Source organism: Dermacentor albipictus, chromosome 1, assembly GCF_038994185.2.
Source record: "Dermacentor albipictus isolate Rhodes 1998 colony chromosome 1, USDA_Dalb.pri_finalv2, whole genome shotgun sequence".
Classification (NCBI taxonomy): domain Eukaryota; kingdom Metazoa; phylum Arthropoda; class Arachnida; order Ixodida; family Ixodidae; genus Dermacentor; species Dermacentor albipictus.
In genome coordinates, this window is record NC_091821.1 from 322991126 (window position 1) to 323017891 (window position 26766).

The window sequence follows — 26766 nt, forward strand, 5'->3', positions numbered from 1 at the left end:
GTTCTCACTTACGTGTGCGTAGCATTTGGGAGGAGAGGATGTTCAGACAAGTTACGAAATATTTACATATCGTTCACTGGGCATGGCTCATGGCTGCCGCTGTGTGGCCAAAACGACATGCGTACTTTCAACGCGAAAGCGTTAAGGGCCCCGTATCGCAGAAAATCCGGCGTCGGCGTTCGGCATCCTGCGTCCAGCATCGAGCGTCTTTTCGCGAGTAATCGTTCCGAACCACACATACCCACCCCGCAGGCACTCCGTGTAGCGCAAGGAAGTTACTGAACTAATTGAATTTCTCAAAGTAAAATGTGTCAGAAAAATTGTAAAGTGCCACTTGCACACAACCTACAGACATGATAGCGTCGGATTGTAATTTGAATATATAAGAAAACATAATTCTCTCATGCGGAAACTCAAACACAAACCCATTTTCCAGCGTTTCCACCATTCATAGAGCGGCGCGCCCGGTTCTTTGCAACACCTCCAGATGGCGCTCACCTTTGCGTCCCGCGACCCATGCGAGAGGCCACGTTTCTACCAGAAAGCTCGCCTTCGTGCACAGCGTTCGCCGCCATCGTCTCCCGGTAAACTTTACGGTTACATGAGCTGCAGCTGCCATGAAGCGTGAGAAGCAGGCAGGGATCATTGAGGGATCACGCACACAGTGGACGTTGTGCAACGCCCGTTTGCGCTCAACTTCTTAAGACGGGCAGAGAGCGTGGTGTGGCATTTGGAGGTGAAAGAGAGCAAGGACCAGTCGGTGACCTTCTCTAGTTTCGTCCATTGCTTGCGCATTAAGACACCGCAGCTGGAAACTGAGCGCATGCACCCGTGACCCTCGCGTGGATAAGCCTCTCGATAGAAAAAGCCGTCCAACAAAGATGCCGCAGGGGCTCGGGAGGCAACGTGCTACACAGACACGCGGCGCTTGGTGCCGTGTAAACAAAACAGCGCACGTGGTCGTTGCCTTTGAGGAGTTTTGGGAATAAACGCGAAGCAGACGAAACACGGAACAATATCGATGTGCCAGTCAGTCGCAGGACAATGATAAAAAATAGTCTGCATTTCTTTTTCATTCTTGTAAGCACCAATTAACTGCGCGTTCTAAGACGCAAAGAGTGCCGGTCGGCCAATCGAAAACTCGCTACTCTGACGTTGTTTGAGTCGACTCTCGCTTTCGCGGACATTAATGAACGTCGACTGCTTTTAGCCGGTTCAGGTGAGAGCCCACCGGGTCCACTCGGGGTGTCAGAGTGAGCGTGACTCGTTATAGGTAAGCAGCCGCGTTAAACGGTGCCCTGTTGCGAACGCACGTTCGCCGTGGCCTGCAGGAACGCGGCCGTGAATTGATCGACCTGCCGTTAGAAGCAGGCGGTGGGTCGTCGTCACTGGAGCGGAGCTTTTCGAGGGGGTTTGGCTGCAGATTGCGATCACCCCGCCGAGCAGCGCGAAGCTCTCTGCGCAAAGTCGATACTGGTAGCGCCTGTTCGCCCGGCGTAAATGTGGAATTCTTTATCTCGTACATACGTTCTGTAGTCTGCCTCACTAAAACAGGGAAAGAAAATGTGTAAGATTGACTTAGCCTCGCCCTCCCCTCCCCCTTCCTTCCCGTACGGGAAACAGTACCGAAAAATAGCACAGCCCTGCACGCTCCTCTAAAGTCAGAATTGGAAGAGTAGAACACGCAATCGTAACCCCGAATGCGAGTGGCTATCAGCATGCGGGCGTCAGCGAAACAGCTCCAAAGCTAAATGCACAGAAGGCATGTAATATAAGGGAGCATGGGATTTAAAAAAAAATTTAGTGCAATCGAAGCCTATATTGGATTTTGGCGGTCGCATTAGGTACGACAGAATAACATTTTCGGACAGACAAATACGAAGGTCTATAAACACTCGCCAGTATTTCTTTTGAGGCGGCTGCCTTGCGCAGTGGAGCAAGCGACTTGTTACACTTACCCTAAGGGAACTGCTTGGAAAGTTTACTTGTGACTTGCTGGATTCGCAGACACTTCATGCTATCATGGTACTAACGCGCCCAGTACGAGCTATTAGGCGAAAGCGCGTGGCAAAGCGGTCGTGCGTTGTAGCTGCATGCTGAGCGTGACATAGCGTACCTCACCAAGAGATGACACACAAACAAAAGCAATTGAGCAGAAATTTCAGTTACTACACACTCCTCTCTCGGGCATCGACAGGAACATCGAGTTGCACTCGTTATGTGTCATAAATTTAACACTGCATCTGCACTTCCGGTGAATTTGGACACTCATTTAGTCATTAAAGGATTGTACGTGGCTGGTTAAAGAAATTAGACGAATAGAATTCAGTAAATCAAAGTTCCATAATCTTAAATGCACTATAGAACACGTGAGAGAAATTAGGTTTTTGTGTCAAGGGGCATGTTAGAAGAGTAGGGCGACAAAATTTCCACGTGACAAATCCACATTTCAAGATAGCTTCTAAAGGCGAGTATACAGGGTATACTGTGTATAGGCGGGCTACGCAGCGGGAAATAATATGAATCAAGAATGTTTCCTGAGAACACTTCCTCCATGAGAATGGGACGCTGTGTTCCGTAAGATGCAATAGGTTTTTGCAACTACCTGACACCCTGTCATCAATAACCGACCAAAGGAACACGATGTTTCTGGGGAACACTGGTCATGGATGACACTATTATTACCACAACGCTTCCCTTGTGTTCTACGATACATCTAGACAGTAGAATAAATGTCTCCGCTCCGATGATCGCCACTCGCACAGGTGGCCACCGAATCGCGCGAATGCCATTGCGCAAGGCTTGTCTCGTACACGAGGACGTAAAGCCAACCGCGAAACCTTTCGGAGCACGGAATCGGCGAAAAAGTTTAATTTTCTCGAATTTCTTGCAACAAAGCCTAGATTTTAGGTGAGCGGTGTGATTATTGTGAGGAGAATTATGCACTGCACCTTCGGTTTTGAAAGCGGGCACAAGATTGCCACGAAATTTTATGTTTTCTGGGATCCCGTGCTACGAAAACTTATGGGGTTAGAGGTATACACTTGTACACCTTTGCTCGACGTCACTTCAAGGAAGAACTGTTGTCCATGCCAAAGTTAAAGAGGCTGCTTTGACAACTAGCTGCTTTCACCGGCTGAGTTCTTACACAATCACTAATAAGCACACATTCAGAGAAAATTACAGGCGTCCTTCAGATAACATTTCCATAGGAGCTTTTCTATATGGAAGTGGGTTGCCATCACATCTCTATTGTTCAATATGAGAGAGTATAATGAGTATTGTGATTCTGCCGGTTCACATGACCGAAAAATGGTCCTACAAGGTATGCACCACAAGCCCTCTACACCACACATTGTTCCAAACAGATTTGGTGAGAAAAACATGCGCTTCTCCGACTGCGTGTCCGCAAAGTTCTTTTCACTCATTTGACGCCAAGAGCAATGAATCTTTCACTGATCTTGTGGTGATGTGATGCGAGAATCGTGAGGCAATCACCGCGTGTACATGCGCGCTGAACAGTTTTAAGTAAATGACGAACCGAGGCGCACCCCATCGAGAACCACCCACGTCACAACCTCCACTTCAGACACATTTCCGGAGAACAACAGCGGTGTCCCTCGAGAGACACGTCTGCAAGAGCTTTCTTGATCTTGCCTAAGTTTGGTAGCAACAGTGTTTCAGTCGGTCTTTCGGTGACGCGAGCGGGAGGACATCGTGAGGCGCCGACCAAGTTCCCGGCCAGGTTTGACTGCTGAGGCGGCGGGAAGGATGAGGTTTCTGTAGACGATGACTCAGTCTGGCTGGTGGCAGTCGCTTCAGAAGTAGCAGTTGCGCTCCCACTTGATGGTGGGCTGAGCGTGCGGCGGTGCCACGATGGACGCCAGAGTCTCGACCTCGACCTCCGAGTAGCGGCGCGCGGGTCCCAGCGCCTTGCGCAGGGGCGCCACCTTGTGCCCAGCCACGTGCGGGTGCAGGTCTGGCGCCAGCGAGCTGGCCTCGCAGTAGGTCGAGTAGCTCTGCGACAGGCCGCGGCCGCGGGAGTAGCGGTTCGGGTTGCGCCTGATCATCGCCTGCATGTACGCGTTGCGCACCGCAGTCTGCACCTGCGAGGCGGAAACGTAAGGAGAAGGTGAGAAAAAACAAAGAAACATTAAACTAAAGAATATTGTCGATAGCAGGCGGCATAGGCGCAATAAGTACACGTCTGCAGCAGCACCGAGAGTTTCGCACGTTGTACTCAGTCGTAGAGGGTACAGAAGACACGAGAGAACGGGATAGTGAAGCCTTTCAGCCACGTGCCTTCCCCTTGCGGCGGATGTTGAAAACGAAAAACAGGATGAATAGCCCACGTTTAAGTTCGATACTATCGTGCTAATTTCGGCACTGCTTCGCTTCGGGGAGGCGGCACGAGAGTCCGGTTTGCTGCCCTACACTGGGGTTAAGGGAAGGGGGAACAGGAAGAGGGAGAGAGAAAGAGAGCGAGCACTGCAGGCACACAGTAGGACACGCAGCAGGACTGCAATCGGTCACTAGGACCGCGTTGTCCTTCAAACATGTTGTGCGAGCTTTCTGCGCCATAGACGGTTGTGGCCAGGGTTCAATAATGCTTGTTTTAGGAAGTGAACTATAGTGTCTAGTTCGGCTTAGCGTTGTCTTGAAGAGATGCGCTGTACGTCGCATTGAGGGAAAGTGCCCAACGGCTGCTCGGTAGTTTTTTCCGACTCACAATTGTTGCACGTTGATGTAGTGGTTTCTTTGAACAAGGCAGTCGCAAAACAGCCCGAGCCGGTTTTTAGTCTTACTAAATTAATAAGAGCCTGCGGTCACAAACAGTTCTTACTGTAAAACTGTCCGTGGTAACAGATTCCAGCAAACCGCGTTTTTGGACATATTAATTAGCGAAAGTGGTCGAAGGCAAAGAGCCCCTGCGATAGAAAAAGAATCGTTATGAATTTGGTTGCCATTTTTACGAACAGAACGCTAATAATGCTTAAGTTATCGTTAGATATATTACTTCAGCCGCTTCACGAAAAATATTACCCCGCCCTCTTTGTGTGCCGATACCGAAAAACAGAAATCTCTTAAGATTGCGACCTGTTCCTTTGAAAGCAACCTCACAGCAATCACTGATCAACCTATATGACTCAGAAAATGACTGACTGCACCTTTTCTTACAAAGCGGTCTTTCTCTTAGGAGCAACATTAATGAGAGGAAATAAAGATGCGTAAAAGACGGGGGACATACAAAGACGCCAGCAAAGGCCAGTCGCATCTCTACACATGACACGCGTAAGGACATGTGCAAATAAAAAGCGCCAATGGCTCGATGGGGTCGAGTCTCTCGAAGGAAGCTTGCCAGCGCGCTCAACGACATCGCCAAGTCTCGCTGGCACAATGCAAACCCCCCAAGAGTGCTTCAGCTTACGTAAGTATTCGACGGTGACAGGAATCAACAATACAGACGACTGAAGTATTGCAAAAGGGCAACCGGTCACAGCTTACGGCACTTTGACCCTTCGAGCAGCCGTCTTTGCACTTATGCCACACTCGTGCTTATACATATATATATATATATGAAACGCGACGAGGACAAAGAAACCGGAGGAGTGCTGCCCGGCAACAGCATGCGTTTGGCCCCGAACCCTCACAATACGTCGTCTTTCGTCATGGTATATTCAGCCTCTCGGGAAAGAGTCGGCGCCGCGTAAACAGGTCCCGGGTGCCGCGTTCGACCGCTTCGCATTCGAGGGATGTAAAGGACCCGAGACCACGTGCGGGCAAAGGCGAAGGGGCGTGCACCTCGCGTCTCAACGGAAGCGCCGGGATATGCGTCGGCTTACGATGACGTCGAAGCTGTCGCCTTCTAGGATTTCGGGGTCTTCGACCAGCTTCGGCAGCGCGATGTCCTTACTTGCCGTTTTCTCTTTGCCACTTGGCGGCCCACGCGCATGCAGCATGCATTAGCGGCTAGTATTACCTAATACTAGCCTGCTCTTTATTTATTTCCTAGCTCTTTTCGTTTTCCTTTGTTTCTACTAGCTTCTAGCTAATTTCTTTCTCCTTTAAAATGGCTCCTTCTCTCACTATAGCTACTTTTAACTGTCGGGGTTTGTCGCGCGCTTCTAAGCAGTTAGAGGTTGTAAATTTGGCTAAATCCAGAAAGGTAGATATTCTCGTACTGCAGGAAACTTACATTCATAGGCTAGGCCAGATCAGCCACTTCGACCGGATTTTTCGCACTCGGTCTTACTGGAGTTATGGCGCGACGGGCAGCCGGGGTACGGCCATCGTTTTGATGCCGCATTTCGACGGCCTTGTTATTCGCCATGCCAGGGATTCCGAGGGCCGCGTCTTGTCGGTGGATCTTGATTGTGGCATTCGAATTGTTAACGTGTATGCTCCAAACCAGGCTAGAGAACAAAAAGAGTTTTTCGGTACATTAGAACCCTATTTGGTCGGTCCCTCTCGACTAGTTCTAGTAGGCGACTTCAACTGTGTGTTAGAACTGGTTGACCGCCTCTCGCGTAGAGGGACTCCAATAACGAAAGATAAGCGTGGTAATGCTGTACTGCGAGACCTCGTCGATGAGCTGGGACTGGTCGATGCTTGGCGCGTGCTTCGCCCTGGACAGTCAGGAATGACATGGACAGGGAAGGGTGGGCAGAGCCGCATCGACCGTTTTTACATCTCGTCGACACTGGCTCCCAGTATGCATTCTTCGTGGTTAATTCCTTCTGCTCTTAGCGACCACAGCTTCCTATTTTTGCGGTTTGCCGATTCTAGCTTAGTACCAAGAGCAAAGAGACCGTGGCGCTTAAATCCACGTCTCCTAAAAGATAGGCAGGCAACCGCAGAGGTATCATCCATACTATTTCGATCGCTTCACAACACAGCGAATCTAAGTGGTACGGAATGGGATAACGTGAAGGTCAGTGTGCGTGAGTGCTTCATGTCTTGGGGCAGGCGTCGAGCGCGCGAGGAGCGTGAGGAGATAAAAATCGTCTCCGATGCGATCCTCCTGCTCTCGAGGCCACTGTCCGGCGGGCCTGGAGTTGCTCCGGCGCTGGCCTCACTCCGAAAGGAACTTCGCATTCTCCTGCAGCGACGCTGGGATGGCTTGAGGGCCACAACCCGAGCAGAGCTGTGGGAAATGGAAGCGTGGTGCAGCAGAAATGTCCTACGTAAACATCTTTCCAGGAAGAGCACAACTCTCTCTTCCCTAATAGATCCACGCGATAATAGCATAGTCGACTCACCAGACGGAGTGCTTGCACTGGCGAGGCAGTTTTATATGTCTTTGTATGCCGAACCAGTTGCCTCTCCAGCTGTTTTTCCGTTTGCTTTACCAGCTGAGCCGCCGCAAGTGTGCGACTCAGCCATAGATGAGGACGAGCTATTTTCTGCCTTGAAGTCTATGAAGCGTAATCGCAGTCCAGGTTCCGATGGCCTTACAGTCGAGTTTTATGTTAAATTTTGGACAATGTTAGGGAAGCCGTTCACATCACTGGTGAACCGGCTACTCAGTGAAGGGACTTTGTCAGCGTCTCAACGAGAAGGGCTAATCACTCTCCTTTGTAAGGACGAGTCGAGGAGCACTGATCTGCGAGCATGGCGTCCAATCACGCTTCTGAACTGCGATTATAAGCTCATAGCAAAGTGTCTGTGTACGCGACTCACACCAGCGCTCAGCACTGTTTTGGGTCCGTACCAGGCATGCAGTGTCCAGGGGCGCTCTACTCAGCTTCACGGTATAGCATTGAGGGACCTTCTCCTGTGGGCAAACACCAGGAAACTTCCAGGTATTCTTTGCTCCTTTGATCAGGAGAAGGCTTTCGACATTATTAGCCATAGGTACCTTTTCCGTGTTTTGGAAGAGGCTGGTTTTAGTGTGGGTTTTCGACAGATGGTCCAAGCTTTGTATTCTCGACCGACTTCTGCTGTTGTCATACGGGACCGCGTCTCGGAGGCGTTCATTGTGGGGCGTGGTGTACGGCAGGGGGACCCCCTCTCACCTGCCCTCTACGTGCTCGCTTTTGAACCGCTTCTGCAGAGGTTGTCTTGTGACCGCAGAATTGGCAGGTTCCTACTCCCACCAGGTTCCCCTCCGGTTGCGCTATTTGCCTATGCGGATGACTTGTCCATTGTCGTCCCGGACGAAGCCTCAGTTTGCGGCGTCTTGGAGGTCATGGACAGTTACTGCAGGGCGAGTGGTGCAAGGTTGAATAGGTCGAAAAGTGCAGCCATGTACTTGAACTCCACTCCGTCCAGTCCGCAGCCCGTTCATGGTCTCCCCGTGAAAACGCGGCTGCGCATTCTAGGCTTCCAATTCGAACCAGATGGTCTGTCTCCTGAAAACTGGCAACAGGCTAAGGAGAAGCTTGAAACCAGAATTCAGCAGTTCAGCGCGTTGTCATGCCCATTGACTGCTCGAGCGACAATCCTGCGCTCACTTTTGTTTTCATTCCTGACGTATGTGGCGTGTGTGTCAACCCGAACCAAGCTCATCTTGGAGAGGGTTCTCTTTCGCTTCCTTTGGAAGGGTACAACTGGTTGTGTAGCTAGGCGGGTGCTCAAGCTGCCCAGGGATAAGGGAGGACTCGGAATTCCCGACCTGGGCATCGTGGCTACCGCACTACACGTCAGATGGACCCAGGTCGCTCTTAACTCGGATATGCTCCTGACTCGAAGCTTTACCTCGTTTTTCCTTAGCACCCGACTCCGCTTGTTTTCGCAGAGCACATTTTCCCACTGTGCTCCTCGTTCAGGAACCCCATCCACCATTTATGCGGCGGCTGCCAACTCTTTGGTCAGCCTCCGCACGGTTCACCCCGACATCGACGTAGTTTCAACTCCACTCCAAGAGTTAGTAGACATCCTCACCCCAGGCCTCCCTCCGCATTGCCATATGTATGACCTGTCCATTCACAGGCCAAACTGGAAGCTCATCATGGCCAGTTTCCTCGACGCTAGGCGTGCCACTTTCATGTATCGCCTGGCGCGAGGGTGCCTGCCGTTGGGCTACAGGCCCTTCACAGCCGTCCCGGTTCGTGGAGTGTGCCCGTTCTGTGGCGCTCGTGAGGACACGGTTCATGCGTTTGCGCAGTGTTTGCTTCCTGCAGCTCTTCTCCGTAGGATTGCTAGTCTTTTTAATCTCCCAGGCATTCCTTATCAGACAGTCCGATTTTTGCACCCTTTGCCTAATCAGGCGGTCAACCAGTTCGTGCTTCTCCTCGCTGAGTGCTCCTACCAAGTTTGGTTGGCACGCCGCGATGCAGTTTTCGGGGGGAGGGCGCCGGGCCTTCACGAAGTGCTTGCGAAAGCACGGAAGGAGGTCTGGTTCCATCTCACCCGGGAGCGGCACCGCTTGGGCGAGAAGAAGTTTCTCGAGGTGTGGGCCCGTCCTGCGGTAATTTTTGATGAGTCAGGCGGAAAGCTTTCCATTAAGTTATGATGCATGCTCCTAAGGTCGCTCGACTCGGCCGTGTGCGCCAGTCGATCTACGGGGTTTTGTTTGGTTCAGTGGAACCCAGAGCTAGAACCGGTGGCGGCGCACCCTTGGTTGGTCGCGCTGCTCCGCGGACGGCTTTGGTGCTCTGCATGGTTGTATGCCTTGGCCTCTTTTGCGCCGAGGCAGTCCGAAGGTCAGTCAGGCTCGAGTCCTGTACGACCAGCACGGCTGTTTGTGTGTTGCGTGCGGTAACTTTGTGTTGCTGCACCACAACAGCCCCCTTGTCCGGGAAGGACCGTTGGCCCGAACCAAGTCCCCCCACCCAGTCAACCCGGGTTGTGGGGGAGTACCGGGGTCAATGTATTGGATGATGATGGGTTGATGAGATCTGTATGCTCATGGACGCGGTGCCTTCAAAGGTGCCAAGTCCTCCTCCCATCTGACAACGGTGCAGCATGCAGAGGTGCCTGGACTCGAGGAGGCGCACAGAACGGCAGCGGGATCAGCGGCATTCGGTGGGGTTAGCGAATTGGCACTTGTCATGGTGACTGCAATTCGCGTTTATTTCTTTTGTTGCACTTACTTTTCTCTTCCTTTCGTTCTAATGGGGTTAATATTGCTGCGTAAGGGTTCTAGACCACGTTAAATATTTATGGGAGTACCACGGAGGTGCCAGTGAAAGAACTACTATAGCACAAGCGTAAGGTCCATCCATGTGACTCCCTTTTTTGGTCCGAGAAGCCTTAGTAATGAAATGACGGTGGCACTCTGTGTATATTTCCCAGGAAGGTTCGGGTAGCGTACAGTATGGCGCGAGGATGACGCGTAGGACGGACAGAAATGCTGAAGACACCGCGATATCCGGACACGGCGTCAGTTCTATCCGCAGTATATACCGTACACGTAATGAATTGCTACCAAACATCGCAATAAGTCAGGGGATCTCGTGGTTGATATACGCTTGGCTATTGAGCTTTTGTAGGCCATATCGATATGTGTCGCGACAATAGATGCCTAAAGGCAAGGTGTCTGGGACGCATGAATTAAAAAGGTGCGCAGTTATGAATAACATTTGCAAATTGTTTGCGAAAAGAACAAGATCATTTATGTTGTTTAAATTCCGACTTCACCGTTTCGCAATGCGGTTAAGCTTGGTGGTTTTCGGTAACGTATGAGCGAATCTCGTAGAAGGAATGTTGAAGAATCATTTTTTTCGGCACACTAAAGGTGAGGCAGCATTAAATGATATATATTTCGAATGGGCACATGAACTTCAACAACTTTCAATTAGCGACGTCGAGAGGGTACGTCTTTCTAATAACATGCTTACTTACGGCTCTTATTCGCAACTTCCCTGCTGCGTTATAGGATCGTTTTAATCTTCACAAGGACACTGCTATAACGCAGCGAAGGCATTACAACCAAGTGCCATAAATATGCATTTCAATAACATGGCCTACCCTCTCGACGTTGCTAACTAAAAGTTGTTGAAATTCGGATGCCCTTCTGAAATATTACTATTTGAAAATGCTGCCCATTGAGTTACGTTCGTGCACTGCGGTGCAGTTCGATGGATAGCCGAAGGGGCAACGTCGAAAATTATATAAAAAAGTCATCTAGGGTTCTCACGTACCAAAACCACGATCTCATTATGAGTCACAACGTAGTGAGGGGCTCCGTATTTTTTTTTTCGAGTACGTGGGGTTTTTTAACGTTCACCCAGTGCAGGGTTCACGGGCGTTTTCACATTTCGCTTTCATCGAAATGCGGCCGCCGCGGCAGGGATTTGATACAGCGACCTCGTGCTTAGCAGCGCAACGCCAAATCCACTAAAGCATCAACAGAAGGTATGTACAAAATTAACGGATACGGCGTACGTGAAGAAGGGCCCGCTTTCACATTTCCGAAATACTCCAACACTTCTTTTGCGAATTAGCTTCGGTTTAGTTCGCGCGCCTTCGGATACAAGGTTTCATGCAAACGGACACGCAATAGACCAGGGGACGAATTCATAAAGCTTATTGTTCGTAAATGCTCTTTGTCACTGTTCGACTGCGTTGGCTAATGATATGTCTAGCAGCAGGATTGGCTGGAATTTTATCTTGTGAGCAATTACAACGTAAAAGCTTCTTGTGAATACAAGCCCAAGGGAACAATTCATCAACGTTTTCGTCCGTAAGTTCTGTTCGCCATTGGCCGACAAGAACGCTCATGTGTTCAGAATTACGCACATCTCAAAGAACCCCAGGTGGTTACCAGTATACCGCAGCCCTCCACACCACCACCTCTCACAACCTCTGCGTTGCTTTGGGAATTTAAACGCGATGAATTAATAATTAAATCGCCCTCCATATCCGACAATATATGCCGCATCAAGATTGGCTGACATTTAGTCCGAAGAACATTTCTATATATAGTGAGAGTTCTTTGCCGAATACGGGTCCGCAATAAAATTCTTCACTTACCTCCGAGTTGACGAAGCAGTAGAGGATCGAGACGGAGAGACCCTGCGGGAAAACGAGAGGAAGGAAAAGAAATGCAGGAGGTGTGAATAAACAGCGAATTACCCCACAAAAGTTATTTGGGTCTATACGGCGCAGTAGCCTGAGGTTATTTGCAGGTGCACCTAGAACGCATGTCACTGAAAGAACGCTGATTGTTGTTCGCTGCCGGTTATCGCGCGTAAGGCTTGATTTGAAAGAACGGAGATTTCGCCGACCAAGTGGCAATTGTTGCTGGATTATCTTCGACGGTCGTCAATGCTGCAGCCGAGTCTCTGCCACAAGAAGTTAAGCGAAGACTAAGAACAGAGATTTGAGGGCCTAGGTTATACAGCATGTACACGAAGTGTCACACTGCCTTAAATAAAGTTGCAAACCGTCATTGTATACCCTTTGTTTTTTTTTGTGCGCTCAACAAACCTTCTAAGCTGTACCCTCGAGTTTGCTGTAAATGAGTTTGCTATGCATGAGAAGCCCTTTGTTATGTGCTCTGAAAAAGTTGTCTACGCCATCCCCTTGTCTTGCGAGCAGTTGTATGTCTGTCAAACCGAACGTTGCGCTAACGATCGCTTAAGGGAATATGGGCAAAAAATAAACAAGGAGGAGTACAAGGGCTCACATATGGTGGCGAATGTTACCGCGAGTGCGTGTGACGCTCGATTTTTTGGGAGACAATCATTCTGAGCCAGAGAGGTAACGCTTCATTTGGACTTGCAGTGGATGCGTTTTTGTCAAGAAGAACAGAGATCGGTGTGTCAGTCAGCCAGACTATGGCATGACTTGATTCTCAGTTCGACTTCTTGCACAGCCACCTTTGGTGTAGTCAAGGCGCACGAACAAGATCATGTGGGCTTCCGTTGAGCTAAGTGATAGTTAAGAAAAGGCACAGCTACGTATTAATCAATTGGCATAAACAACAACAACGACAACAACAACAACAACAACAACAACAACAACAACAACAACAACAACAACAACAACAACAACAACAACAACAACAACAACAACAACAACAACAACAACAAAGAGTGCTCTTTAAACTCGTGCACTTGGGTGCATCACGTTTTAACTCGACAGCGTTAAAAAGCCCTGTGTCGCAGAAAATCCGGCGCCGACGTCCCGTATCCGGCGTCGACCGTTACTTCGGTAAACATCATTACGTACCACGCATACACAACCACTCTTCTATCACTAAAATTGCTCATACCTTGTCTTTCACTCTTTACATAGTTATTCCTCGGAATTTTAAGACCGGCAGCCCACAAACAAATGTTATCGAAAAAGACAACGACACACCAACAACGCATATCTTTTATGCTAGATCTTCTCAGACTTAAGTATTGAAAGGGCGAAACAATATCAGGAGATCGAGCCAAGTAACGATTGCATAAGTACAATTGCCGGGAAGCATGAAAAACAGTAAGGGGTCTTCGAGTGCTATCGCGTTCCACCCTTACAGGCGAAGCTTAAGCATCCTCCAAATTTTTATTTCCCTTCAACGGGATTCCGGCAATTTCTAGCGAGTATTTTGGAAGGTTAGAGGAGACGAGGCAGGTACACGCGGTGTTGCTGGTTCAGCGCTCCTAAACTATCTCACCTAGAAAAACTACCTACCCTGCGGCAGAGGTGTTACTTCCGCAACAGTGAACTTAGTTCACAAGAGATTAAGAGGCTTAAAAAGCGTTTAAGGCAAAGAGACCGTGAAATGAGCTCGCTTTCTTTTCGGCAGCTTTGTGTGTTTTTTCTTGATTGTATTTTGTGCGAACGACACTCTCCCGATTAGCGAGATGTGCAAAGGGATTCGAGCTCCGGAAACTGTTACTCTAAAAATATAATTTAGACAACAAAAAGTAATCGAGAAAGTGGTCAGGTCGACAATACCGCGTTGCTCTACCTGATGGCTAGATCACAATGCTCGATATTGAACAACGAAAGCGCGCTTCGTGTATGTCGTGCCGTCATTTTCTAGCATGAGCGACCATGCATACGTATTACTCGAAAACAAATACATATACGTATTACTCGAAAACAAATGTCATCTTCTCAAGGCTGTGACGTCACTGTATGCTCGTTTCATGATGTTCATACTTCCGAGTAGTTTTACGTATGTATGATCGTGCACTTTTTGCACACGCGCCCGCGTCCGCACATTTGTTGGTATGTGCTTTTGTGTTCGTGTGCCTGCTAGCTTGTAAATGTCCATATCGCAACTGTATAATCGAAATCTTTTTTTTTTCCTTGAAAGCTTTTTGCACTGCAATATAATCCTTGCGTAGGAGAAGCCCATCTAATCAAAAAAAGCAGTAGGTGGTTCGAAGCTGTTTTAACTTAAAGCGACGGGAAGCGAAAGACAGGAGGAGACAGGCGTCAGCACAGCCGTTAAGTGTAGAAAAAAACCGACTTAACCAGCTGAAAACATGTAAATTGAGTCGTGGGCTCGACCAAAGGCATTAGCTCTCCCCCCCCTCCCCCCTTTTTTTTTGCTTTTCGCGCTTCGAGTAAGGTTTAGACGTTCTTAAGTTTATTGGGATCACGACTGTGTTATGTTTATTGGCGCTCATTGTAATGTAGACGGTGCAAGGCGTCAGCTTAGCCTGTTTGAGCAGATATCCGAAATGTGAATCGATGTTGGATTCCCACCCTTTTATTCGCTTCCCTTTAAATAATAATGAAATAATTTCGTTTCTTCGCACTGCGCGTTTATTAATTATCATGTGAAAAGCGCTGCTTCTAAACTACTTATTCTGTTCATGCTATAATCACTACAATCACTGACTGGTGTTCTCCTGTAAATAAAGTTATACCATTTGCTAACAGAAATATCGGTTTCTTTAAGCGCCCCTTACGAAAAGCTCCTCTCCACGTAAAACTACTAGCATACAAATTGTTCATCAGACCTCCATTTGAATACACCTCCGCTATCTAGTGCCCGCATGAAATTTACCTCACTAACACACTTGAAGCCTTACAGAATTGCGCTACTGGGTTCATTCACTCAGCATATTTTTATGACGTCAGCGCATCATCCTTAAAAGCAGACTCCGGTTTACCAACTCTTTCGTATCGCCTTCGCACCACCAGCCTATCATTAGTTCAAAATTTTTATACAGTCACACCACCGTCACACCAAATATTTCACTGCCACCACGAGCATCACGTCGCACAGGTCATTCATTAAGTGTCGCTCGACCCAAAATTAACGCGAAATGTCACTTTTTCGTCTACTTTTTTTCCCTCGTGTAGTTGTAGACTGGAACGGCTATTCCTTAGGACATCGCTGCCATCACCAGTTCATCTGCATTCACGGAAGAAGTGTCAGTGATTCTCTCATCTCAAGTAATGTTGTTTGAACTATTATTGTAATCCCAACCCTTATGTAATGCCACCGTGTGGAGTCTTTAAGGAATATGATATGCGCATGCTGATTATGCATGGTTAGACCGAACGAAAGAAAAATAATTCGACGCCTTTCTCGCCATTAGCGAGAAAGGCGTTGTTTGACCAATTGCTATTGGTCAAACTTTTTTGGGCTGCACCCGCTTTGCCTGTCTGTCACGCAACGTCACAAAGCCCCGAAAACTCACCGCGTCAAAGTGGCGTGTACGTGTTAAAGACGCATTAATATGCCGAAAGAAATTGAAAGTTTTTCTCAATATCCGGGCACTTCTCCGTTCTGAAAGGAATAGAAGGCGAATGCCCGCCGATCGCTGTGGCACTCGCTACTTGTAGCTGCCGGGGAGTGTGAATTTCTTTGCGTATAATAAAAGATTTTGCGTGGTCGTATAACGTTACCGATACCTATCAGCCTGTATACGACATTTTTCTCCCAACTTTACTTTGCTAAGTATCCATTTTAGAGGAATTTTTAACCTTCCGCTGCATGCCACGCGATTTTCGCCCAGCCAGCGCAAGCTAAGTAAGGGGAAGCTGACCAATCGCAGACGCCGGCACCACCCTCCTCACCCGGTTATACACTTTCCCTGTGCTGCCTCAGCCCCGCTGAAACTCTCTACACTTGAGCGTGCTCCTCGCCTCTTCCCAGCCAGTTAGATAAGAAAGACTGCGCAATGTAGGCAATGCTATTCGCTTTGAAAGCAAAAGAAAGTGACATCCCATAAACGAGAAGCGCATTTGATTGGACTTTTCAAACAAACCTGCTGGTTACCGCCCGATGTTTGCGTCGGTGGTTACGTAAATTTGACGTCAGGAGATTGGAATAAAAACAGACCACAATAATTTTAGGTTATAGGACCCCTTATCTGAACAGTAGCTCCAATTTGCACATTATCTTTAATTGCAGCAAATTTCAAATTTCGTGCACATCCGTACAGTGAGGTCTAAATAACAGCATCTCTGCACAGCATCTCTTGAACAGGCTATAAATACGAGGCGAAACTTCTAGTTCGTCGGTGGAAGCTACGTACTTGTCTGTGGGACTTCTACCTTCGATATGAACCACGTGTTTTGCCAGCAGGCACAAGTGCCTAGTACAGCTGCACTTCGACTACGATTGCGATGGGCTCATGTACAGTCTAGCCAGCTTCGGCGTCGGAAGGATGCAGTTTTATTTTGTTTGTAGCTTTTCTTCTTAAATTTACGTGTATCACGACTTCTTGGCCAACAACATTCTCAAGTCTTGGCGGCACTGTAACTTATGACACATTAATTATATACAGCACAATAAATTTCAAGGACGATAGCGGAATTTGATTGAATAAGAATGCACAGAAGATCAGTAGCTGCAGAGAACTATATTTATATATGCACCATGATTTTCGCATCAATAAGGCTCCATCATATATGTCGTGTATTACAGTCGTGCATCTTAAGAGGAAGTTGCATGTTTTAACGCGATAGCGTTAAGGGCCCCGTGTCGCAGAAAATCCGGCGTTGGTGTCCCCCGACCGGCGCCCTGCGCCCAGCGTCGACCGTCTGTTCGGTAAAAATCATTCCGTAATACGCATACCCAACCACTCTTCCACCCCAAAGTTCCTCATACCTCGTCTTTCATTCTTTGCGAAGTTATTCCTCGGAATATTGAGAACGGCAGCCCACAAACAAATGTTATAAAAAAAAGAAAATACCGACAGCGCATATCTTTTATGTTAGATCGTCTCAGACTGAAATATTAAAAGTGCGAAATAATATCAAGAGGTCAACCCACGCAACGATTACATAAGTACATTTGCAGGGAAGCATAAAAAAAAAACTGTTAGGAGTCTTTGAGTGCTATCGTGTTCCACTCTCAAAGGCGAAGCTTAAGCGTCCTCCAAGTTTTCTTTTTGCTACACGCAACTATTGTTCATCTTGAACTCGTTGCCATGTCATACTGCTACGGCTGAAATGTTTCCTAACAGTTAGTCGCCCAATAGTGTTGGCCAACACTAGCGTTTCCTTGCAATATTCGCACTGCATCAACTCGAACTCACTGTCGGCAACATCAACGGTGTCACCTGTGTGTGACCGATTTCTGCAACTCTTCCTTGCCACTTGTTTCTTTTCTCTTTTCCAAATGTACCTTGCGACATGTCCTAAATTTATCCTACGCAGTTTCCTTAGGTGCCACTCTTACAAAACACATGCTACAAAGCCTCTCTGGTTGTTGCTCCGTCTTTCTTTTTAATGCGAACCTTCTCGCACTTTGTAACGGTGACTGCTGTCGAGTGCTCCTTTTACCGCTGCCGTGGTGAATATCGTAAACAAAGGACAGCACTCGCACGACAGCACTCGCACGACAGCGCACAAATCGGCTTATATAGTGTATATATATCGCCATCTGTGCTACCCTTACGGAGATACCCGTGACCGGCTCTGTTCTCTGCGTAACTACGCGGTGAAACCACAAACGGCGCCCAAGTATTCTCACTATAACCAATATACGCCTCCAAGCCCATAATTCCTGCATTTCTACTTTATACGCCTTCCTCTACGTTGTTTCACACGTCTACTCGGTTGGCCTCTCGCTGAGTAAACTTGGGCCGATTCCGAAGGCCGTGCAAAAGTAAACTGCGTCGACCTCAGAGGCAGTGTAATCCGCCGCCGCATGGAGCACATGTACTTCTTGGTGGAGCTACCGCGTCGAATTACCCTCTCAGCATAATACTGTCCCATCAGGAACGGGAACCGTATTCCACGCTCACGAGATGCCGCGCGATTCTCGCACGCTCGCAAAAAGTGGCGCGCTGTCCACAAACGCTTCCCGTCGAAGCCGTCACGGCATGCCGTACTGCTTTTTGTCGTAAGCAGTATGCAGCGATCTCTATGACGCACGTATAGCGACGTAACGTGCTAGCGCTATAGGCTTAGTAACGATCGATCAATCTGTCGGTGAAGAAAATATTTCGCGTCGCGAAATTCGAGGGAGCGGCGAGAAAAGACATTGCGTAAGTCGCTTGCGCAGTCCATCCTTCTCAAGTATAAAACCCTCCTTAAAAGAGATGAAAGGACTGCATCAAAGTGTGCGGCTATGTCGCATTCACGGGCACTGCTGCGTCAGAATGTCAACGTTACGCGTTGCCCAACCGCTGGCCGCCAAGTATGCTGCGTTTTTTTTTAGGTCTTTCCAGGAACACATGGCAGAATAGTTGGTTTGATGTGGTCAGAGTGACGCCGATAGCACCTTGTGGCGCTGTAACGTAAAACTTTTCCACACTTGTCTATTCGAATTCTGCAATCAGCCCTCCAAGTTTGGTCAAAAAATCTTCGCGCCACCCTCACATCGGCTGTCTGTCACGCGATGACACGAAAACCGCGATAGCTCCCCATCTGATATGACGTGTTGTTCAGACTGATTATGCATGAATATACCGAGCAAAAGAAAAATAGTTATTTCTGATTTGACGTCTTTTTTACGTTAGCCTTCTGCTATTGGTCAAAAGCTTTCGGGCTGCGTCCACTTCACCTGTCGATAAAGCGAAGTCACGAAACCGCAAAAACTCACGCGTTAATGTGACGTGTACGCGTTAAAGATGCATTAATATGCTGAATAAAACTGACTTTCCTTCTGTATAGTCGGAGACGGCCAAAGGAATAGAAGATGGCTGCATGCCCGCCGATCGCGGGAGAGTACGTATTTATTTGTGTATATTAAAGCTTTCTACGTGGCCGTATAACGTTATCGAGCCTTTTGGGCACCTATGCGACATCACTGTGCCAACTTTTCTTTGCTCGGGTTCCGTTTTATCGGCATTCTTAGCCTTTCATTGCACTCCGTCACAATTTTCGAGCAGCCATCGCAAGCTAAATAAGGGGAAACGGACCAATCACAGGCGCCGGCACCACCCTCCTCATCCGGTTATCTATCGTCACTGCGCTGACTCGGCCTCATCGAAACCCTCTCAACTTGAGCGTGTTCCTCGCCTCTTGTCAGCCAATTAAATAAGAAAAAACTTTAGTGCAGGCAATGGTATTTGTTTTGAAAAAGAACAAAAGTGACCTGCTATAAACGAGGAGAGCTTTTGATTGGACTGCTTCAGGCAACGCTGCGGGTCACCGCCCGATGCTTGCATTGGTGGTTGCGTAAATTTTACGTCAGGAGATTGGCATAAAAACAGATTGGGATAGTTTTATGTTATAGGGCCCTTGGTTGCACGACTGTGGACAACGTTGATAAACTTTTACTCCTTTATGTCAGCGCATTTAGATGTGCCACAAAGGGCTCTGAACACGAAAAGACAACACCAAAGCATATATTCTTTCCTTCTTGTGTTAGTGCAGCCCAAGGCATCTTCTTACGTGATCAGTGCGACTGAAAGGGCTATCATGCAAATACGTGATGCATATTAACTGATGAGAACACGTAGAAACTCAAGACATATCTTTAGCTATAGCTACAGCTGGGCAGTATGCCTTAAATAGAAGTGATACATAAGACGCTTTCATGCGACCGCCGCTTAACAGGCTTTGTTAAATTTATTTCACGCAAGAAAAAAAAAAGTTACTTTCGACTCCTTGACGGGCGCCCCTTCCGGTTTCAGTTCCGCAATATTTGAATAAAAAGTGCCGAGAATGAAACTGAAAATATTTATGTATAGTGTTTACAATGTTGTGACAACGAAAGTAAAATAGATATCATTATTTTAATTGTTAACTGTACTTACCAGATCGCGTAGATAGGACAGCTCTGATGCATCTTACACTGCTCTGAAATGTGCCAATAAATTGTGAATAGAACAATGGCCAAGCGCACATAAACCAGGTAACAAAACAGGCGACGAAAGAGCGTTTCGCCAATTTTTGCATTGTTTCCGGATAGCGACGAACGCAGGTAAACTAAGATAGGCAGGAGGAATTAAGATTGGTTTTATCAAACAAAACTGCCAAGATACACCCAATTTTACATTTGAAGCAGTGCTAGGTGTCGAACATTAAAAAATAATAATTATAAATAATTTTGCTTCAGTCCATATAGGCTCATTGAAGTCGCGGCGTTTTCGGTTTAGGAAAGATAATTACAACATAATGAAGCTGAATTCACAAAGCTTCCTGTTCGTAAGTGCTGTTGGGCATCGGCTGGCTGCCTTCGCTAATGATACGTCGAATATCAGCATTGGCAGGCACTAGCTCTCACAAACAATGCTTAATCTTTTAGTTTTTCTGTCTGTATGAATACGGGCCCCGATACGGCATCACACACACAAAAAAAAAAACGCAGAGCGCTATACTTGACCAACTCCAGCAGGGCTAATGTGTCATAGGATATCACAATTTGTTTAGCCATATTTGTCTTCAGTGGGATTAATATGTGCTCGCCAAAGTCCTCGAGGCACTCGGATTACGACGTAGATTCAGCAGATAATGACACATACGACGTTCAAGGATTATTACTTCATGTTAAGAAAAATTGTGCTTCGTCCAGCAGCGTGCAATTTGTGATGGAACATTACCGTATGTGCTTCTTAAATCCGTGCTGCCATCACCAAACGAAACCGCAAATGAATGTTAAGCGCTAACATTCGCGTATAAGCGCTAACAGGCTGGCCAGTTCTTCTAGAACAATCTGCCCACCATCCTTCATCAAATCACGCGAATAGTTTCCTCTAAATATACTTCATCAAACATATAACTAGCATGTAATGGAAGATAACCACCTGTCAAAGCCAACAGCTCCCGGTCGTCTTTTCGAAACGGCCCAGCCACTCATATCAGCTCGTCTCAGTGCGATGCGACGCCGCTCATAGGCGCAAATTGGTATGTTTTGCAGTATTTAGTCATTATTTCACATCAGCGCTGCGCGGTGTACTCTGTATTTGAGGCGAACGACGAACAGTGGACGCAGCGTGCAGAAGTAAATTGAATTGATTTCTGGAGTTTTAGGTGCCAAACCGCGATTAATTTTGACCACCAGGGAATCTTTAAAATGCCCACAATGCACAGAATGCGGGCGTTTTTGCACTTTGCCCCCACAGAAATGCGGACGCCGCGGCCGGGATTTGATCCCGCGACCTCGTGCTTAGCAGCGCAGCCCCATAGCCGCTAAGCCACCGCGGCGGGCGCGTGCAGACGTAAAGGAACGCACCGCTTGATTAAATCGGCATTCGAACCCTGACTGCGCCACTGCTCATGTTATTCTATTCTTGACATTGAACATCTTATATATAGTTTGGGGAAAAGATCGCAGGAGAAAATTTCGCGACGTTTCTACATAGACCCATGCATGCATGTGAATTAGTTACGCAAACGAACGTATGCACCAATTGTTTTGTTCTCCAGCAAACCACTACGTTTATTGACATGTAAAAAAATGCCCTTACGCTAGAAATGTTCGTAAGAGAATATGGCAGCCAAACTTGATGTTGTACATGTCCTTACAGCCAAGCTAGGTGGTCGCCTAATAGCAAACGTAACTTTCGAACACAAAAAAAGGGAAAAAAAGAATAGTGCCCTTCCACTCCGTGAAGAAGGATTATTGGATGACTATATCGACAAATATATTCATTTATATGGTTATTGCTATATTGATTGAATAAAAACACATACACGTAACTTCGTGGCTTTTATCGTCGTTATCTTGTCCCATTCGTTACCGCAGTGACCGTAGCTTTGCAGTCGCTGTGGTACACCGCGATCGGTTGTACTGCTATGCTAGACACGTTCTCGCCAAAGGTTAAATCTATACCCTACCGGTGACGCATGGTCGGTACATTGACGTCCATGTAGCACTCAATTACAAACCGTTCCAGCAGGAAGGATACAGTCCACTTGCCGCCGGGGCGCGCTAGGTCGACGTTAAAGTCCACAATTGGAGGGTACACGATTGCGTTTTATTATGCTTTTCGATCCCCCAATGGGATCGAAGGAGCGCCGCCATCCCACGTTTATATGTGTCGATAAGATGATAACATTCAGAGTGGCCACCGCGACTGATAACATCACGCGGAAATGGTAATGTGCTTTACACATAGACGGAAGATGATAACTATGAGAGCGACCGCCGCGACGTTTTCTTTTCGCGCATGCGTATGGGGTTGCGCCGGAGGAGTTTTCAGCGTACAGGCGACAGACGGGCGGATGGACGGACAAATCAGGTAGCCATATACAGCTACGCTGTAAAAAGAAAAAAAAAAGCGTACTTGGATTCCAGCCCCGGATCCTTCATTATAATCGCCTATATAGAGACATCAAATACGCGAAAATGCCAGCGAATGGTCGGGCTCTATATTAAAATACACCGTTACCGTAATTTCAAGCTAACAGAAAAGCGTGACGTACGACGTGTTGTTTGGCTTGGAAATATTGCGTTATGCGCGGCAAATGGTCGACCTCAGCTGATATTCTGTTGGCTTATGCTCTCGTTTCGGAGCCCCGCAACAGCTGACGGAAGCATTCGGTTACGAAATCCACACGCTAGCAATCAGCGCGAACGCGACCAAAATCGGCTTTGGTGCGGGCGAGCCTCATTATGAGCCGCCTGTTTGCTTGGCGTCCCCATTCCTCATATTTCGCCCAGTCGCTCTCTCCCATATGCTGCTTAGTAAGCAAGGGTTTCTAAGGCATAGCTCTGGAAAAGAGGCAATATTCATCTCGTTATCCCCCCAGGTTCCCGTTTCATCTCATTTTCATCAGGGTGCACGAATCCGCGATAATCTGCTTTCGCCCGTAACAGTGATTCTGCCAGAGCGACACAGCACGCGTGGCAGGCTCTGTTTGTACGCGTGCGTGGCCGTGCGAGAGCGCGCGCACGCATGGCGTGTCTTTTTGCCTTTCGCTCGCGCTTGTGCGTTCCTTGATGTGAGAGTACGCATAGCGCAGCGTTAACGAGGAAACAGTGTTTAGTGAGCCACGTGTTTTGCTATGCGCCAGCTGGTGCCCAATGAGGCGAAACGAACACGTTATACTCTGGGATCTTCCGTTCTATTACAATGTAGCATCACAGATGATGAGGGCAAACGTCGTATGTAACTATTCCGCGAAGCAGTAGAAGGAATGAGTCACGGAAGCAAGGGTGAAACGACCGCCTACGAAATGGAAAGCGATTTGTGAGTATAGTGTTGCAGAGGACTGAACAGGCATCGGCTGCAACACAACGAAACATAAGAGAAAAAAAAATGAATACCAGCTCCTTATCTCGCAGGAAACTAATCTAGGCATTGTCCACTCCATCTTTTTTTCGCTCATAGCTACTACAGGGTGAAAGAAACGAATATTAAAAAATAAGAATAATTCCCTCGCCGAACGCGTTCTAAAGCTGACTACACTTGACTACCATTTCGAAGTGACAGTCAGTGGTGTTAGGTTATATAATATAAAAAGACGCCATCTCGCCCGTGGCGTTTCGGACTGGGTGTTTGGCGGTTGGGTGTTTGGTGGAACATATACTTGGTTGTTCTTGCCTAACGCATAGTACCGCCAAGTCGTGGTGACTATTGCCCCGAACATCAGATACACGCGCAGCGGTTCGCATTCTTGTTCTTTTGTACAGTTTTTAATGCATATTTTATGTTTTTCTTTCAAACTTCTTCGCGACAACCTCACCTGCGCCGGACTACTCAGTTGCATCATGTTTCGCATTCCGTGCGAAGATCCCCGGAGAACATACACATTGCCATGTTCCTGCCTATCGTCACCAACATTCAACCGTCCACAGAACGCTTACTTTATAACGCTTACTTTCATGATCTCAATATTTCTCATAACTCTCTGTCATTATCATTGTTTCTGAGCTTTGCGTTGTTGTGTCGCAGTTGCACATATTGTTCAACTGCACTTCTCAGTTTTATTTTGTATTAACCTTGCGCCTTGCTGTATCTACAGTCTTCTTTTTCTTTTCCTCCAGTGTAGGGTAGCAAACCGGACGGTCGTCTGGTTGACCTCCTTACATTTCCTATCTTTGCTCTTTCTCTTTTCTTTTCAAGGTTGGTTTTATTCAATGCTTTTTTTACTTATATTCCCCTGCTGTTTCTTTTTTTTTTAGAGTAGGCATGCGCCAGAATTCAGACTTCATGGTTGTCCCTGGGCACGGTAAATAAATTGTAGTAGGAATGAAGCAACGCATGCAGCAGTGAGACACTGATCGCGAGCTGTTGACGCTGGCTGAGACCTTCTTTGCTGTGCCCGTCATGCGGTCCTTCCACCTGCCGTCAAACGTTAACAAACTCCCTTTCAAAATGATTGATTGATTGTTTGATTATTACCTAAGATCATATAAACACAATGAATGACAGAGAGAAGCAGGCTATTACTGTAAATAAGAAACAAATAAAGAAGTAAATAAGAAACAGGCACCACACCTGCAGCTTGAAGATGAGGAATAAAAGAAAGAAAAACGAAGCACGGCACAACCCGTCATGATACTTACAGATAGATTGTGAGCACTATAGACAAGAATCGATTTCCGTACCAGAAAGGCATTACGTAGAACGAATTCGGGGCCGTCCTGTCGACTCACAGCTCCACCTGCGCCACATCACCACACCCGATCCGCGACATTTTAACGCTTTCACTCTGTGTTTAATGCGTTTCCTTAGTACCGTGTCAAGGCCCCGACAAACCAATCATTTTGTCTCTACTTCTTCGCCTACAGATCAGGTAGAGAGAGGGAGAGAAAAGCAAATTTTCTAGCTTCGGTACCCCTGTCCGGGGCTAATGGGTGTTGAGGCTATGGTAAGAGGCGAGAGGGATAGCTGACACCGATACTGTACTTATGCATATAGAGGTGATTGCAAAGCTGCCATCCAATTGAAAACTGATGCTCTCTTCTGTGAACATCCTTATCAACTTGTGCCATGCGGCAACTATACTCTCTAAACATTTGTTTACTATGCCATCAACTTCATCGTCCGGGTATGCTTGCTCCGGTCTGTAGAGTGTTAGGAGAAAGAGTTTCAAGATGCCGATGAAACCTTTTTACTCGATGGCACACCCGCATGCTGCGTCGCGAGTTTCTTTCCTTGAAGTTTCCCTTAAGCCTCCGCGTCGTCCAGCAGGCCCGTAGGTTGCGTTGGCTGCACGCTGAGTTTGCCGAAAACTGTCGGAAGATTGAGTTTAAGGTAGCGTTGCGAATCAGCCCGCGACCGTTGATTAAAGTCCCTCGAGTGTAAGGCTGGCCTCTCCCGTTGCATAATTTGAACCGGTGCTCTCACCATGGAATACGCTGAAACCGAGGTTTAGAGCACCTCCCTGTGCGAGCCATTATTTAACGCGACGTTTTCGGGAAGCAGGCGGGAAACAGCGCGGTCATAATAAACGACGCCTCGCATGCGTCGCGAAGAACGCTGCACCAGCTTGGGCGTCCTGTGAAACATCTGTGCAAGCGCTTGTCCCGAACAAAGCGCGTACGAGTTTGTTTGGTCGGCCTCTTGCGGGCAATAATTAATCCGTACGGGTCTCAATCGCAATCAGTCACTCGAATACTGACGAGGAATGCGGAACTAAACTTCAATACCACTGAGGGATTAAGCATTCGATTATATGCAATAATCTGAACTCAGTACCGTTAAAACAAGTTGAAGGCAGCGAGAAGGAAAGACAACGAAATGGCAGCGCTTGACTCAGTGCGACTGAAGCCTGTGAGAGTATCTGAAAGCAAAATGAGCACGCTGTGAGAAGCCGACGCAGTCCAAACCCAAAATTCCTACATTATTTAATCGGTGAAAGGCGCTCCACTAAAGATCACGCGTGGGCGGTTTCTGTGGTAGTTATCTCTTTAGGAGCGCGAAGGAGTGGCAGAGCTAGCTGCTCTTCTCACAGTCCAACATTAGGTCTTGAAATCTAGAAACTGCGTAACAAAATGATGTAACATGACACTGCCAAATTACTAAGAAGTTTGTCTTTATATAGAGAATATGGCAATAATATTTCGATGCACGCACCCAGTTCTCTCTCTCTCTCTCTCTCTGTATATATATATGTGTGTATACGCTTCGCTTCTAATGAGACATTTATTTACTCCTCAACTGCCCTCCTGTGAAGTCTAAGGTGACGGATGCTGCGATGCAATTGAACCTCCACTTTTGCACATGTTATCGCACGAACACAATTTACATCACTTTTAGGCCAGTTGTCTGGCACACAAGGAGGAATATGTCTGGATAATTTTAAGCAAGTCAAGCACGTCAGGTCACGTGTATGGTCACCATTAGAGTGACAATGGAGATCCAAAATTAATGCTCCACAGCTTTTTCTCTTTTTTTCTTTTTTGGTACGGAGAACTCTGCTGCGTTCGGCACCGCCGTTTTCATTGCAACATTTTGTGGTATAGCGATAAGGACAACTGCTATTACGACAGTGCCAGTGTAAGTTGCCAATGAAGAGACCGCACGAAAACAATCCAATATACCCAAACCACTTATAGCGACAGAACTCGGCGTTGAAAGC

At 47.5% G+C, this 26766-nt stretch overlaps 1 protein-coding gene across 1 annotated transcript in view; it reads right to left on the bottom strand.

Annotated features, from left to right (window-relative positions):
* Nucleotides 1-1717: 1717 nt before the first annotated feature.
* The window catches only part of LOC135919429 (corticotropin-releasing factor receptor 1-like), a gene marked incomplete at its 5' end in the record, with an annotated part of 177790 nt that continues 152741 nt past the window's right edge, over nucleotides 1718-26766 (bottom strand). The window contains 2 exons of the mRNA XM_065453255.1: nucleotides 1718-4106; nucleotides 11917-11958. Coding sequence (XP_065309327.1) covers nucleotides 3819-4106; nucleotides 11917-11958 — 330 coding nt within the window. The remainder of the gene's footprint in view (nucleotides 4107-11916; nucleotides 11959-26766) is intronic.